This window comes from Manacus candei, unplaced genomic scaffold (genome assembly GCF_025592945.1).
Source record: "Manacus candei isolate 608988 ecotype Guabito, Panama unplaced genomic scaffold, ASM2559294v1 h1tg000037l, whole genome shotgun sequence".
In the NCBI taxonomy this organism is placed as follows: Eukaryota; Metazoa; Chordata; class Aves; order Passeriformes; family Pipridae; genus Manacus; species Manacus candei.
This window is the reverse complement of record NW_026138085.1, coordinates 10,000,001-10,016,238: the sequence shown is the minus strand read 5'-3', so window position 1 is coordinate 10,016,238 and position 16,238 is coordinate 10,000,001. Positions and strand designations below refer to the sequence as shown.

General features: G+C 63.5%; 1 protein-coding gene across 1 annotated transcript in view; it reads left to right on the top strand.

The window, feature by feature from the left end:
* The first annotated feature begins 8,924 nt into the window (after nt 1–8,924).
* The window catches only part of UNC5A (unc-5 netrin receptor A), a 13,012-nt gene continuing 5,698 nt past the window's right edge, over nt 8,925–16,238 (top strand). The window contains exon 1 of the mRNA XM_051793641.1: nt 8,925–9,033. Within this exon, the coding sequence (XP_051649601.1) occupies nt 8,925–9,033 (109 nt within the window). The remainder of the gene's footprint in view (nt 9,034–16,238) is intronic.

The following is a 16,238-nucleotide window of genomic DNA, read 5'->3' as shown; positions in this document are numbered from 1 at the left end:
GGCATGGGGCATGTTCCCCTGCCTCCTCTAGTGCCTGGGACCAGTGGCCCTCTCCCTGGGGCTGTGGGGGTGTTTCTCTGCTCTAGGGGACCCTGGATAGACCCCAGGATGATGCCGGGTTCTGTCTTCCCTGGCTGAGGCACAGGCACAACTCACTGCCCTGTAAGCCTGGGCAGGGGAGGGAGTGCTGGAGCTCAGCTCAGCCTGGTGAGCTGGTTCCCATCTCTCCTGAGCCCTGCACATCAGTGAGATGTGGTTCTGCCTTCCCAGGAAGGTGATCTCCCCGGTTGAGGGCTGTCAGCATCCCAGCAGGGTGGGTGCTGGGGCTGCAGTACAGCGTTGTCCCCATGCTGGATCACCTCCCACAGACACCTCCCGCACAGGTGGTACAAAGTTGTTTGCTTCCCAAGGCTTTACTGGTGCCAGACCTACGTGTTCACAGCCTCAGTCTGTTGAGCCCTGACTTTGCTGGCTCCTCCTTTCTGCTGTCCCTCCCTGTCCTGGACCCTGGCTGCAGAGAGGCCACTGTATTCCCTTCCAGATTCAGCCCAGCCTGCACTCTGTCCTTCAATCTTTTATTTGTGTGTTTGATTGTTGGATGTGTCCTCCTTCTCTGCCTAGTCAGGTTCTCGAGGTGGAGCTGTCTGCTCACCTACTGACAGTGCTGCCTGCAGCTCTGCCCTCACTGCAGCTCTGATGCAGGAGGAGCATCTTCCATCCCCTCCAGCAGCCCTCCATGTCAGCCTAGGGTTACACCTTATCCAGGGCAGCACGTCCAGCCCATCTGTGCCTCCCCATGAGCTCAGAGTCAGGGTCACTCATCCCCCATGGTGCTGTGTCAGCACTGCTCTGTCTGAAGCCAGGCTCTGCAGAGAGCTGGTCCCTCAGAAGGACGAAGTATCGACCACATCTGTGCTCTTGGAGTTGCTTGAGACCTGTCTGGTCGCAGCTTGGCAGGCAGCTGGTGCAGCCCTGACCCCTGGGGTCTCGGCTGCCTGCAGTGCAGCCCGTGGGGTTGAGCTTGCTGAGCCCTGCACTGCCCTGGGTTGCTGCTGCGGCTCCATAGAGCCGTGTCCCCAGGACTCAGCTGCCCTTCTCCAGGGGACAGCAGCAGGGACCCCAGGGCACCTCCCCTGGGGAAGCTATGCCAGGGCTCTGCCTGCCCTCCACCACCCCACATTGCCGTTGTGCCAGGCGGAAGATGCCGCTAAGAGGGTGAAGACAGGAGCTCGTTCCTGTCAGGCAGCGTACCAGGCCGTATCCCTGTGTCCTTGCATCACGTGCTGTCGTTTGGTCACTTCTCTCTGCAGGTGTAGGGGGGGCAGGACCCCACTACCCTTCCCTATAGGACAACTGGGCTGGAGGTGCTGCAGGCAGCAGGACCAGGGTGAGGGGACAGTGTGGGGAGAAAAGCAACACCGCCGACTTGGGGTGCCTGCAGGCGAGGGAGCGAGGGTCGGCTCTGCCTGCCCTGTCCGGAGGTCCCGCACGGGTGGTGTGTGCCGGCAGCCTGGGTGCTGCCTGCGCTGCCTGTACCGCCGGTCCCTCGCCACGCGATGGTGCCGCTCGCCTGGCCTTGGCCAGCTCCGGCACGGCAGGGCTGGCAGCCTGCCCTGCCTGCGGTGGGGTCCCTGCCTGGCCGGCGGTAGGGTACACCCTGGCTGCAGTGGGGTGACAGAGCTACCCCAGGTCCCCAGAGGAGAGGCAGGCAGAGCCACATGTGGGTAACAAGGTTGAAGCTGGAGGAGAGGGTGCCGAGACCCCCTTAAAACACACCATTAATGCTCCTCCCCAGCAGTGACAGTGTGAAGTGTATGAGACCCAGGGCTACCTGTCCCTCTGTCCCTTTAAGCCACTGCACTGCCCCACCTGGCCCTCCCATAGCCCCCCACCTGCCTCTGGGGCTGAACCCCCTGCTGTCTTTGTTCCCTTACCCCAATGCTGGGGGCAGCAAGGGCATTGTTCCCATGGGGCACCCCAAACCCTGTCACCCAGGAAGGTCAAGGTTAACTGGGGCGGGGGAGCAGAGGCTGCTGTAGTGCTGTGGTTCATCGCCATTCTCATGCAGCCACGGCGGGATTTCATTTGATTGGAAAAAATAATAGGAGCCATTTATCTCCATGGCTTTATGGGCTCCTAACATCCCCACAGCCCAGCTAGGCTGGGAGGCTGGCAGTGCCCACTCAGAGCCCACCCTCTGGGGACACAATGACTTTCATCCTTGAGTCCTGCACTCCATGGTCCCTCTCTGAGGGCAGAAGGTGCCGGGGGGCACTCGGGGACCCCCCCGGGTGGTTGCCAGGAGCCACCCAGTGAGCACACCAGTGCCAGTGCTGCCCCCAGCCTGTCTCATGCTGGGTAGCTGTCCCAGCTGGCAGCCAAGCTGGCAGCCCTGTCAATAATAATAATTAAAAATTAATACTAATCAAAAAGGAGAGGCAGATGGCAGCAGACATGCGGCAGGGCTGCAGGTGGGGGGTTGCACTGGCGAGAGAGGGGCCTGCAAGGACAGGGGTGAGGAGGGCAGGAGTGCTGTGGGGTCCAGTGGGGAGAGTGGTGCAGAATGTGGGACTGATATGAAACAACAGATGGGGGATGTGGGGCTGCAGTTGCTGTGGGGCACAGCAGGAGTGAGGAGAGAAGCACAGCTCTGGGCTGGTGCAGGGATGGAGATCCATGTCCCCCTCTCTGGGCAGGTGGAGTGGGTTGGTGGTGCTGGGTGCCTCTACAGGGTCACTTTGCCAGCAGCTGGCGTGCAGCCATGGCCAGGCACTGCCAGTCTGGCTTCTCCCTGAGCCACTGGCTCTGTCAGCAAGGACAAATCCTGCCTCCTGCCCTCAGCATGCATCTAGGACCAGGATGGGTGCAGGCACCCATTCTGTTACAACCAGTGGGTGCTGCAGGGTTAAAATCCCCCAAATAACTGGGGAAGGAGCTGCTGGCTCCGTGCAGGGTGTGTGGGCCGGTGAAGAACAGGCAGCGCTGGCTCACCGTGGGAGTGGGCAGGCAGTGCGGCTGCCGGCACTGGGGCTGTGTCACACTGTTCCTGCAGTGCCTGAGCCTGTCACCCAGCCAGGGGTCACAGGGATGCTCTGGGCCTTGCAGGAGGGATGTGTGTGTGCGGAGACCCCCGTCCATGGGTACCACCAGCATCCTATGAGCATTCCTGGATTGGAGCCCCTCATACCCTCCCTGCCCACCCTGCCAGGCCCTGAAAAGGATACAGACTGTGCTGGCCCTCCATCCAGAATCACCATGGCATGCAAGGAGAGGCACCCAGGGTGAGGGGTACCTACAGCGCACTGTTCCCATGACAACCTCCCGGGAGAGATAGCAGTCAGTGTGGGAGATGGGGGAGGTGAGGGGCTTGTGGACCCCTCCACACATGGGCTGCTGTGCCTGGCAGGACGCAGTGGGGCACAGCAGAGGGGCTGCACATGTGGGTCTTGCTCCAAGACTTGGGCTCTGCCTGCTCCATCCTGTTCCCTGCCTGCTGTCCCTACAGTGTGGGGCAGGCAGGCATGGCAATGCTGGTGCTGCCTGTCCAGGCTGGGCTGCTGCTCTACAGCAATAGCTTTGCACGGGTTCTTTGCACAGCTGGTGGGGAAGGGGTTAAGTGCCTGCAGGGTCCTTCCCAGTGCCAGCAGCAGAGGAGGGGAAGACAGGGACAGTATCTCCTGCCCTGCGCCTCAGGGAGCCTGTACCTGAGAAGGGTCCTTTGCTGTCACTTCTCATCTGGGTGGATACCAGGCTCTACAACACGGCTGAGCACTCTCCTTCCCCGCAGGGACGGGCAGGCACTTCTCGCTTGGCAGAGGCAGGCGGGGGGAGCGACTGGGTGGGATGGGGACAGGGATGGTGATGGGGACAGTGTTGGGAGCTGTATGGACGCAGACCTGCAGGCATAGCTGCAGCACGGGGCTGTGCAGGTGGCAGGCAGTACCACCACCCCTGTGGGGTGTGTTCTGCTGGACCTACATCATGATCTGGGTGCCCCCAGCTGGCTGGCCCATGCCCATGGGGTCTTTTCCTGCCCCAGTTGCTGTGCCTGTGCTTCTGTGCAGCCCCTGCCCGCAGCCCCCTCCCTTGGCTCCCCATGTGGATGCCACCAGCTCCAAGGGAACAACAAAGATCCATTAGCACACCACCCCCTCATCCTCCCAGTGTGACATAGGGACCAGTCACTCTCCTGGTTCACAGGGGAGCAGCTGTCAGCCCTGGGGTGCAGAGCACATGGCAGGCAGCACCACTGATGCCTGTCCTTTCCCTCCAGGCCCTGTGCACCCTGGTGTGCCCTTGCAAGGGGCTGGTGATGCTCCAGCTCACAGCCATCCCCTTCTGCGAGGCTGGGGGCTGCCAGGCTCCCCACCAGGCTCCCTGCATGCCCCAAGCACCACGTTTCTGGCTGGGAGGGCTGGTGTTTCCCAGGCGGTCGATGCACCCATCGATCCCGCACAGCTCCGGCGGCTGCTCTCCCACCGCCCTGCTAATTAATTGTCTGCTGCTGCTGCTGCTGCTGCTGTGGGAGTGCTGGGCACCCGGGGCGCCTGGGCTGCCTGCACCCTTCCCTGCTGGCACCCTGCCATGCCTGCACCCTGCCCTGCTACCAGCTCACAGCTCCTACCCCACACGTGGCCTGGAGCTGGTGCCCACCTGTGTCACGGAGTGGGGGGAGTCTGTATCAGGCTAGGGAGGGGGCTGGCAGGCCAGAGCAGGGTGAGAAGCACAAGGGTCTGAGCAGGAGTTTGGGAGGCAGCGCATGGCCACTTGCAGCCCCCACCAGTTGCCCATGTCCAGGACAACCTCCCACTGCTCAGTAATGTGCCTGACCCAGCCTGCACCAGTCCCCAGCAAGGCATGGGGACAGGGACGGGGACAGGGATGCTGCCTTTGTGCCGGGATGTAATGAGATTTCTGCTTGGCTGCCTGGATAGAAAATCCCAGACAGAGGATGCGAAAATCCTCACCAAGCCCAGGCAGCCTCCTGCCCTGGGCGTACAGGGGTGCCCCCAGCCCAGCACCCACAGTGTTCCCAGGGAGGCATCAGCACCAGCTCGGCCTTGAAGCACCCACTGCACTGCTTGGCATGGGGTGCCCATGTGCAGTCCAGTGGCTTCACTACACATTCACCCCACTGACCCCTGTCCCAGCTCCACTCTGCCACTGGTTCAGCCACCCCATGCCAGGGCTAGGGGTGCCAGGCACACCCTTGGGGACTCCAGGTTGCATGCCACCACCTCCTGTCTGCCTGGGCACAGGTGTCTGCATCCTCGTGCTGCCGGACCCTGATGCTCTCTGGTGAAATTCCTGGTACTGCAGTATTGTGTCCACAGGACCCTCGTGTGCAGGGTGGCACCATGCTGCACCTTTGGCTGCCTCATTTTCCCCCACAACAGCAGCAAATCCATCTCCTCAGAAAACAGGGAACAGCTCTGTGGGTGCTGGGGCTGTGAGGAGCAGGTTGGTGCCGGGATGGGCTTTGCTGCACGTCTTAATGGAACCCTTCCCACCCCTGGCACCGCGCGCCGTTAATCTACTCTTGCAAATGGCTAATTTTGAAAATCCTCTTATCAGAATTAGGTCCTCAACATCCATATTTATTTACTTTTCATTTTCATAATCTTTCCGCTCCTTGTGTGGCTGGGGTTGTTCTCACTGGCTCCATTTCTGAGCGTCCCTGCGCAGGATGATACCCGGGATGTCCCACACCATGTCATGTAATCCCAGGCCAAGCTGTCCCATACCACGCTGTATTTGCCACGCTTTGTCCTTCATATGGCGCACGTGTTCCTCACACCTTTGGCTCTGCCAGCGACACCACCAGCGCTGGTGCCTGCTCCCCATCAGAAGACTCTCTTGCCCGTGCCCCGCCCAGCCCCGTCCCTGCCCGGCGCCGGGGCCGCCGCATCCTGCCCGCGGGTCCCTGCATTATGCATTGTTTATTCGTCAGCACCTTCCCTGTTTGTAACTCAATTAAGCAGCCGCGGTTTTGCTAATACAATGGTGTTTAATATTCGGCTTCCTTAAATACCACAAATGGATAGGGAGGCAACACACAGGCGATCCATTATACATGAGCTCAAATATCTACTTAAATATTTGATAGGAGTTTAGAAAATCTCAGGGCTGGCCTTGCCCGTGGCTGCTAAGGCTGGGTAGGAGGTCAACATGGCACAGGCAGGGGCTCTTCCAGGCCTCATGGTGGTGGGAGCTGCCTCATCTTGGCTGGCCCAGACAAAATTGGCACCTGGGACACATCGTGAGAAGTGAGCGCTGCCAGGGAGGTGATGTCCCTGGGGAGGTGGCAGCCGAAGCCCACAGAGCCTGGTGATGCCCTCCCTCCGGCTCAGCCCCAATCCGGTCTCTTTCAGATGAAAGTCCTGGCACAATGGCTGTAGCACAGGGCTGAGCCATGACCACAGCACACTGGAGAGGAGAATTAATTTTTAATTCCACCTTAATTACTTCGATTAATAATCCATTTACGGGACCCAATGGGGCCAGTGTTTCTGGTGTCCCCCCAGGGTTTGTGGGACACCCAGGTGCTGAGCACATGGCACTGGGGGCAATGGGCCAGCTGAGTACTGTATTCTTCTCCCCAAAGCCCCTGAGTCCTGTGGCTCCCTATGTGCTGCAGCCTCTCACACCACCCTGGTGGGTGGTCAGGGGTCTCAGGTGCCCACATGGGCATGAGCCGGGCAGACATGGACCCTTGGCAACAGGGCTCAGGTCTCTGGCAGCTATGGAGCAGGATCTGGCTCATCCATCCCCTCAGCTTCTCCTCAGCAAGAGGGAAAGCAAGCGGAATTGAAAGTGATCTCCCCAATCTGTATTAATTAGAGTCTATTAATTCGTCAGCATGCCCTGCCACTTCCCCACTGACGACCCAGCCGTGCTGGTCTGCAGCACAGGAGGGACACACAGAGTGACACCACGCAGCCCTGGCACAGCACCTACGTGGCACTGTGCATCACCAGCACACAGTGAGGGAACCCGGAGAAGCCAAGGCAGGACCGGGCACCACCAGCAGCCCCTGGACAGGGAGGATGCAGTGGGTGCCCACGCAGTGGGAGTGTTGTTGCTGGCACTGCTGGCAGAGCACCAGGAGTGGGAGAGCGGTGCAAGGAGCAGATGGGGCTACCACCATATGGGGGGCCCCGAGCCCCCTCCCCACCATGCTGCCCCAGGGTGGCACCATGCTGGGCACCCTGCTCAGGTGCCATCTGTGCTGGGTACCCTCGCCTTGCCCTGCCCCACTGCCAGCCTGGGGGATCCAGCCACTGTGAGAGCCCAGGCTGGGGGTCCCGGTGCTGCGGGGGAGCTCACCCTGGTTCCCATGGCAGCCCCCCCCAGAGCTCATGTGCAGAGCGGTGACTTCAGCAGGAGCAGATGGAGCCGCAAGGAGTAAAAACATCCTGTTTCCATGCAAATGCCATCAGTAATAACGAGCCAGCCTGAAGGAGGGTGGTTATTGCTGTGCCAGGGCTCTGCCCATAGGGGCTGGGGCTCTCCTCTGCCACTGGCCCCCACCAGTGTCCATACAGGACGTGGTACCACCTGGGGTAGGCGCATGGTGGGACGGGAGCAGGCACACATGGGTGTCACCCCACACTCACTGCCCTACCTGTGTGCATGGCCAGTCCCCAGCTGCATTGGCACGGGAGGTCCCTGGAGGGTGTGATGATCAGAGATGGCTCTGGTCTTGTCCCAGGGCTGTGCTGGTGGTGGGCTTGGCTCTGCCTGGCACTGCCGGCATTGTGCTGGGGTGGATGGAGCCGTGGCACAGCTGGTGCCACCCTGGAGAGCTGCGCTGGTTTCCCACCCTCTTCAGTTCTTGAAGGCATCAGAGCAGTTGTTAATTGTTCCTGATGCTGCTAATGAAATTATTGCTGCGTGATGCTGGGAACCACTGCCTGGCCCCACAGCTGGGGACAGGGACTGCTCAACACTGCTGGCGTGGACTCTGGCTCCCAGAGGGTTTGGGGAGCACCTTGGGCACCCCAGTACAGCCTCACCCCCCTTTGACCCTTGCCCCTTGTCCGCACTATAATCTGCTCACTGGTGACAGCAGTACTGCTTGAGGGCACCTTGGTTGGCTTCAGGGAGGGCATGGGGAGGGAAGGGGATGTATCCTGCAGCCACAGTCCCTGGGAGAGGCCAGCTTCGCTGAGCATGGGGTACCTTGAGGCCAGATCCCCACGTATGGCAGTGAGGTGGGGCTCCACAGGTAACCCACGTTCCTGCCAAGATGGTGTCCCCACTTCCATAGCATTTCCTAGCATGAGACACACAGTCGCCCACCAGAGCTGTGGTGGTGCAGGGCAGGGTGTCTGCAGGACCCTCATCTCCTGGGATTGTCCTTCCACCCTCCACCCATGTGTTGCCAGGCTGGGCTGGGGGGGACCCTTGGGCATCACCCGGTGTTGCAGCAGAAGTTTAGGGCAGAGTGGGTTGTGGAGATGCATCGGGTAGCGGGGGTGCGCTGCCGGGGGTGTCCCGGGGGGATGCAGTGCCGGGGGGGGGTCCCGCGGAGGGGGGTGATGCCGTGCCGGGGGATGCACCGTGTCCGGGGAGACGCAAACCGGGGATGCCGCGCTGCGCTGCGCTGCGCTCGGAGACGGTGCGGACCCTCCGCGGCGGCCCCGTTGTGTGCTGAGGAGAGGGTGCAGCGCCGGCGGGGGGAGCGGTGCCGGCGGTGCAGGCGGGGGGCGGCGGCGGGGGCGCGCCCAGCTGTTGCGCCGTCCCTTCCGCGGGCGGGTCCGCGCTCCCGCCCCGCATTGGCGGCGCCCGGGCGGAGCGGAGCGGCGCGGCGGCGGGCGGCAGCCGCGGCGGGGCCGGTGGCGGGGGCGCCATGGCCCGCTGAGGGCGGCGCGGAGCGCGGCCCGCCCTGCTCCCTCGCCCCGCAGCGCTCCGCGGGGCGCGCCATGGGTGCGCGGCCGCCCCGCCGCCGGGCCCCCCCCGCCGCCGCCGCCGCCGCCGCCGCGCCGGGGCCGCTCGGTGCCCTGCTCGCCGCTGCCCTGCTCGCCGCCGCCGGTGAGTCACCGCGCGTCCCCTGCGGGGGCACCGCGCTCCGGGCGGGAGGGGGGGGGACCGGCGGCGCGGCGGGGACCCGGCACCGGGACTGGGCGGCGGGCAAGGTCACCTGGGGAGCGGCGGCGGGTGGGCGTCCTGCGGAGCGCCGGTGACCTCCCGGGGACGGGAACCGTTCGCCGTGCTGTGGGATGCTGGGGTGTTGGCAGGGCGCTCTCCCGGACCGGGAATGTGTCCCCAACCCCACGGAGGGCATTGCCGCCCGCCGCCCCATGCCCGAGCGTGGCCGCACACGCGTGCCCAGCCCGCGCTGCCCCGGACGCTGCCCGCACTGGGGGGGCTGGCACTCGCCGCCTCGCCGGCACAGCTCCGCTCCCCCGGGACCCTACCAGCCCCGGGCACGGGTGTCCGCAGCACACCTGCCCCACGCACAGCATCCCTGCCCCACGCACAGCATCCCTGCCTCTGGCACAGGGTCCGTGCCGTCCACATCGCCTGGCCGGGACACAGGGAACCGCGGTGGCGGGATAGCCCGGGGGGTGCTGTCACGCCACGGGGATGCGCGTGGGTGGCCGTGACGCGGGCAGGATGCGGGGCTGTATCGGTGCTGCTGCAGACGCGAACGGTCCGGAGCCCGGCTGCCCCCGGCGCTGCCCCCTCGGGCAGGACTCGGCGGGAGGAGGAGCGGTCGGGCGGACCCCCGGGGCTGGGCCACCCCGGCGGCCGGGCCAGGGGTCGTGTGGCCGGGGGTACGATGGATGCCCGGGGCTGGCGGCCACTGGCAGGTGTCACGACAGCCGGGAAGTGGCGGCTGCAGACAAAGGACCGGGCTGGGGGCGGGGAGCTGCGCGAAGCTGGACGTGCGCTCTGCGGGGAGTCCGAGGGGGGGGACCCCCTTCTGCGTCCGGAGGTCCCGGCCCGCTGACCCTCCTGCCGCCACCGGAGACGTCCCCTAGCCTGGCCTCGATGTGCCAGGAGGGCACAGTGGGCACCCAGGGGGGCTGCAGCCACAACCGTCCTGGCAGCCCCAGGGACCCTGCGTTCTCAGCGCGGCCCCGTCTGCAGGGGGACACTGCAGAGCCGGCGCGGTGAGTGGGCATCCTTTGGATGCAGGGGATCCCATATGGGGGGTGCTGTCATACTGACCCCCAGCTGGGCATGGAGCAGGGCTGTCCCCATGGCACCCATGGGGACGTGGTGATGGATGGATGTGGGGGGCAGAGGGGCAAGGAGTGCACCAGAGCAGTCCACACCAACCCTGCAATGGGAAGTGTGGGGGGTCTGGCGGTGCCAGCGCTGGTTCAGGCGGTGTGGTGCTGGTGCTGGTCCCCACCACTCGCTTTGCAGGCAGCTCACAGCCGGCCGCGGCGCGACTGAGCCCAGCCACCAGCACGGGCACCGCTCAGCACAGACAGGGCTGGGCCTCTGCTCCAGCCTGGCATAGCATGGCACGGCATGGCATGGCATGGCATGGCATGGCATGACACAGCTCCCCTCCCCCAGGGAACCGAGGCACAGGCTGGGGGCGGGGAACTCGGCTGTCCAGGCAAAGTACCCCTAACTGCCCGACAGAGCAGCATCCCCGGTGTGCCCACTGTGGTTGGTGCCTGCAGGGGAAGGGCAAGGGTGACAGAGAGGGCTGGGGCTCACTTCTGGGCAGCAGTGAGGGGCAACCTCTCGAGATGGGAGCCTGTCCTGCTCGACTGCTACACTGGATAGTGGGCAAGGGCACGGGAGCAGGGTCCTTCCTGAGAGCTACCACTGATCCAGCAGTGCCGTGGCATCTTTGCAGCAGGTGCCAGACCCTAGTGCATCTCCTGCTCTGGCGAGTGTGACCCACAGCAGCCACAGCAGATGCTGTCCCAGCTCCTCTGGTTGGGGCCACAGGCTCTGCTCTAATCCTGCACAAGCCACATGGTGCAGTTGGATTCACTGGTCTGCCAGGGACCCCTGGGCTCCAGCAGACAACCCCCAATCACTGCACCCCACAACGTGGTGCCCCACAGCCTGGCATGCCAGGTCGTTGCATCGCACAGCACCCCACAACATGTGCCTGGCTGGGCACTGGTGGCTCTATGGGGCAGGCAGGAGGGCAGGGTGGCGGGCAGGGCTGGCACACACCGGGCACTGGGAAGCTTCCGTGCCGGCTGTCAGCATGAGCACGCGGCAGACGCAGCCTGCCCAGGGCTGTTTGTTCTGGCTCGGTGCCACGCGGGGCTGGCACTACATCAAACCGTGCGGAGCCTGGCAGGTGCTTGCGGGAGGGAACAGGGGCGCTGACGGTGCCGCCAGGGGCTGGGCACCCCTGGAGCCACTGCGGGCCCTTCACAGCCTGCCCCACCTGGGTGGTCGGCGGCACACGAGACCACTCTGTAACTGGTGCTGGTGTCCAAGGGATGATGGCGTGGGGACCATGCGCTGTGCATGGCCTGCTATCCCCTACCCTCGGTGCCAGCACCGCTCTGGGTCCCAGCACCATCTCTGGTCCATGTGCCGCTTGTTTGCCTATGGGCATGCTGGGGTGGGCTGGCTCCAGACTGGGCACACTGGGACCCTGTCTTCATCCAATCAGTCCCAGTTGCCCAGTTACCCTGCTGTCAGCTCGTGCTTTGGGTGCTGCTCCCGGGTGGGTGTCAGGCAGATTGCAGCTCTCTGTGGGGCCCCAGACCCTGCTTAGCCCAGGGCTCCTGCAGGACCGGGGTCGCAGGTTCCAGACCCCTCAGCCAGCCCTTGCTGCCACAGGGTTGTGAGGTGCTGGGGCTGCGGTCACCACCACATGCCACCCGTGGGTATGAGGGGGAGAGACTGCGGGACTGGACCCTAGCACCTGGGACTGTTGCACGAACAGAGGGGCCTTCCTGACCCTGCACTTATTTCCCCTGCCTGCTCTGGTGGGATGCAGGACTGAGGGTGACCTTGACACTCCTCCCGCCAGGGCCAGGGCTCAGCCGGGGTGTTTGCTTCTCACTGTCAGTTAAAAGAGAGTCAAGAAAGCCACTCAGCTTCCCCAGGATCGGGACCGCAGGGACAGCTCCCGCACATGGGACTGGGCTGGTCATGTGTCCCCCACCATCCCAGTGCCAGGTTGGGCTAGAGTCTCATCCCCCACTGAGCAGAGGCCAGGACAGGACTCTTTCCCCTTGCAGTGCTGCTGAGAAGGGCTGTCAGGGCTTGGAATGGGTCCTGCCAGTACACGAAGTCTGGTGAGCTTTGGGGCTTCACAGACACCTGGGGTTGGTGGGGAACAGTTCCCCTCTCAGCCCTGGCTCTGTGTGTGCCTGGTGGAAGAGTGCCTTGCACTGGGTGCCAGGGCTGGTAGCCCCCAGGCAGGTGGAGGTGGTCCCTGGGGAGGAGTTGCCAGCCCTGGCTGCCTTTGCTGGCACTGGCACCATTGTCCCCAGACCCTAGGCACAGGGCAGTGTGGGCCATGCGCAGGCACAGCGTGGGCACAGCCGGGGCGTGCAGCCCTGGGCTGGCGCTGGGAGCCCTGCCCACCCTGGCACATACTAATTGCATGTAATGGGGAGAGCGGTATCAACTCAAATCCATAATTAGGCAGCTCCATTGTCATGCAAACCTGCCTAATTCATTCATAACGAGCGCTTGCTTCATCAGCGCCCAGACTCTGCCAGGCACTCACCGGGAGACAGGCACCCCCACTCAGCATCCCCCATGGCCGTGGGGCTGGCACACGTGGGGCACATGCCAGCAGGGCCAGGACAGTGGCTGGCTCACTAGGACATGCTGGGATGTTGGGTACGTGGTGCTCGGGCAGGCAGGGGCACCCCGGAGGGCACTGTGCCCATTGGAGCATGGGGGATGCGTTGGCATCATGTGCCCATCGTCGCGTCGTCCCCAGTGCTCAGCACGCGCCAGGCTGGCCGGGAGCCAGGCCCTGTTACCCAGCTTTGGCATCTGACCCTGCTGGCTCCCTGCCCAGCTGGGGCTGGCACTGGCACCCGCCTGGCATTGCCGTGGGACTGCGTGGGGCGGGGAGGTGGGTGCAGGAAGAGCCTTCGCTCATGTCCTGATGCCCCAGGTGAGGGTTGAAGCAGCTGTGGGCAGCTGGGCAGTGCTGGGCAATGCTGTGGCCCATGGCTGGGTGTCTCCCAGAGGCAGAACTGGCTCATCGTGGCTCAGAGCCAACCTCTTCCAGCAGGATGGTGCCCGGCTCAAAGCCTCAGACAAGCTTTTTGATTGTGTCGAGTTGTGCCAGTTCCCTTCTCCGCACCCTGCAGAGAGCAAAGTGCCAGCAATGGGATGCCCCTCTGTGCAGGTTGGCACCCGCAGGCTCCCCTGGGCACAGATGGGCACCCTCTGCCCTCCCCCTAATGCCCACCCTTCCCTCGTTAAGGCCGTCGCAATCAGCAGCAATTATTGCTTTAATTACCTGCTGCTGGGGCGCAGGCCGGGCGTCAGCAAAGTGCAAGGAAATCTTTCATGTTAATGGTGTGCCAGGCCTGGCATGGACACGATGGATGGGGTACCAGCTGGGAGCAAATCTGCTGTCTGCAAAGCCCACAGGGATTCAGGGAGGTCCACAGAGGGGGGCACAGTGGTGGAGGCAGGTGCTGGTGTAAAGGTCCCGCACACCGCTGTGGGGACCCCCAGAGTGGCAGCAGCAGGCAGGGGTGCATTCAGGGGTTGGAGACAGAGGGAGGATGGGGCAGGATGCCCCATCAGGGGTGACCGATGGTCACCAGGGCAGCAGCATTCAGGGCAGACCCGTGCCATTGGAGCGCTGTCCCACTGCAGGCAGCCGCCTGCTCCCTCCCCGGGGCAGCTGTGCCAAGCAGGCACCCACCACTGTGCTGGTGCCGGGTCTGGCACTGCCGCAGCCTCCCGTAGGCAGCCCCTCCTTGCCAAGAACATGCTGACCTTCCCAGTGTCTCCCCGCAGCAGGCACCGAGGCACCCAGTAGGCTGCTCCCGGCACTGCTGGGGACCGTGGCACCAGCACCAGGGCAGGATCAGCCCTTTGAGGACCAGAGGGACCAGGCTGGGAGCACCTGTTGGCAGCCAATGGGTCTTATTAGTGTCCCCCAACACTGGGCAGTGCAGTGCAGGGCAGTCTCTCCTTGCTCAGTAACAGCAGTACACCTGGTGTTTCTGCTGCTGTGGAGGTGCAGGTGCTCAAGTGAGAGGCTGTGTGGTCACCTGGGGTGGCAGCGGTGGGGCACAGGGAGCAGGGGGAGCTATGTACATGGGGAGGGGACTGGGAGCAGCTGGGGGTCCCATAGTGCTGGGGTGGTGAGGGCTGGTGCTTAGAGCCCACAGCAGGGTGTCCCCATCCCCTCTGCGTCCTGAGGTGTGTGCTGCAGCCCTGCTCCCCAGCCCACCACCCTGTCCCCTTCATCCCCATAAGCGCTCGTTAGCCCACGTGTGTGGGGGGGATAATTGCTATTAAAGCCCTGCTTAATGCACAGACTTTACTGGCAGGGATTTATCTGCGCTGGAGCAAACTGCGCTCGCAGTCAGCCCTTTGACTGCAGGGAGAGTGGCCAAGGCTGTGCCCTGACATGGTTGAGGGGGGGCACGGGGTGTGTGGAACCCAGCGTCCCACATCCCCCTGGTCCCTGTCTCCCTGGTCCCCGATCCCGCCGAAGTTCCCCGGTTCCTTTTGCCAAGGTGACATAAGCATCTCGCCTGTTTCCATGGCAACGCAGCGGCAGGTGAGCGCGAGGCCGATGCGGGAGCCGGCACGCGCCACGTGGGGGGCCGCTGCCCACGGGGCGCCCACGCTGCGCCCGCACCCACGGGCTTGGGGTGGGGCCACGCTGTGGGGGGGGGTCCCACAGGATGTGGGGGGCCCACAGTGCACGGGGGTGGCTGCAAAGCACGGAGTGCCTATGGGATGTAAGTGCCCACAGAGTGTTGGGCATCCACAGTGCATGAAATCCCTGCAGAGCCATAAAGTGTGGGCTGGCTGTGGTGCATTGGATGGCAACAGGGTGTGTGGGGTGCCCGTCATTGATGGGGCGCTCGTGGTGTGTGGGGCAACCAGACCACAGCCCCTCTGCTGCCTCATGGGGCTGCAGGCCAGCTCCAGCCTCCCATCTATGCCACATGGGTCTATCCATGTCCACACCACAGCACAGGGCCCCACCAGTGCCTGGCACAATGCTCAGTGGCAGGACAGCATCCCATTCGGGACTAGGCAGCAGCACCCTGGCTCTGCACTCACTGCACATCCCCAGATCCGTTTGCTGCCCATGGTCCCATCCTGCCCACAAGGCACCCAGCACCCTGGTTGGGTGGGCAGTGGGAGGGGCTCCATGCCCATCCTGCCTCCCCCACCCATTGCTGCTGGCCCCGAGTTTCCTGTGCCCCTCCACTCAGCTATGATGGATACCCACACAGCTCAGTAATTGCTGTACTAATTTCGTATGTGATTAGAAGGCCGGTCCCACAGTTCACCTGGCATGCCTGCCACAGTCACCCGGGCAGGAGGCAGCTGTGGTGCTGTGCAGCAGCAAACATGGTATTTCACAAATAAATTGGGTTTATTTACGCAGCGCCCATGTGCCAGCGTGGGTATTGTAGCATGGGCACCCAGGAGTGCCCGAGCAGCGGGCACAACAGTGCAACCACGGGTGATGCAGCAAGCGGTGCCGCAGCCGGCGTCAGGGACGGCACCGTGCCGGGGACCGCAGCGCCTGTCCGCGCCGTGACCCCCTGGGCTGGCCCCAGGCTGAGGCTGGGGGGGGGTCGTTAAACCAGTGAAATATGAAATGCCTGTATATCCCCGACAGGGGTTTTAATTAAATTAATTGCCAGTGACATTGTAAAAGTGCTGATGGGGTAATAACTGGCGCGTTATGGTCGCTGTTTATCTTCCCCGCGTAAATTAGCTGCCGCACCTTGCCCATCCCGGCGGGCATCATGGCAGGTTCATCGGCACCCACTCCCCGACTCCGAGGGGCCTGATCCAGCTGGGGAGAGCAGCAGGGCCTGAAGCTCCCCTGGGAGACCCAGGCAGGGCCTGAGGTATCCCTGTGTCCCCTGTGTCCCTGTGGCGCAGGCGGCTGTGCCAAGCAGGAGCCAGCTGGGGTGGGCACGAGCAGTGGGGTCCCATGGGCACATGGGGAGTGGCTGGTGGTTGCCAAACGAAGGCACTTAATTACTGCGCATTCCATCCCATTTAATTGCTTATTAAATCCTAACCAGCCAATTAGCAGCAGCAATTACAGCTTCATTCAGTGACACAAT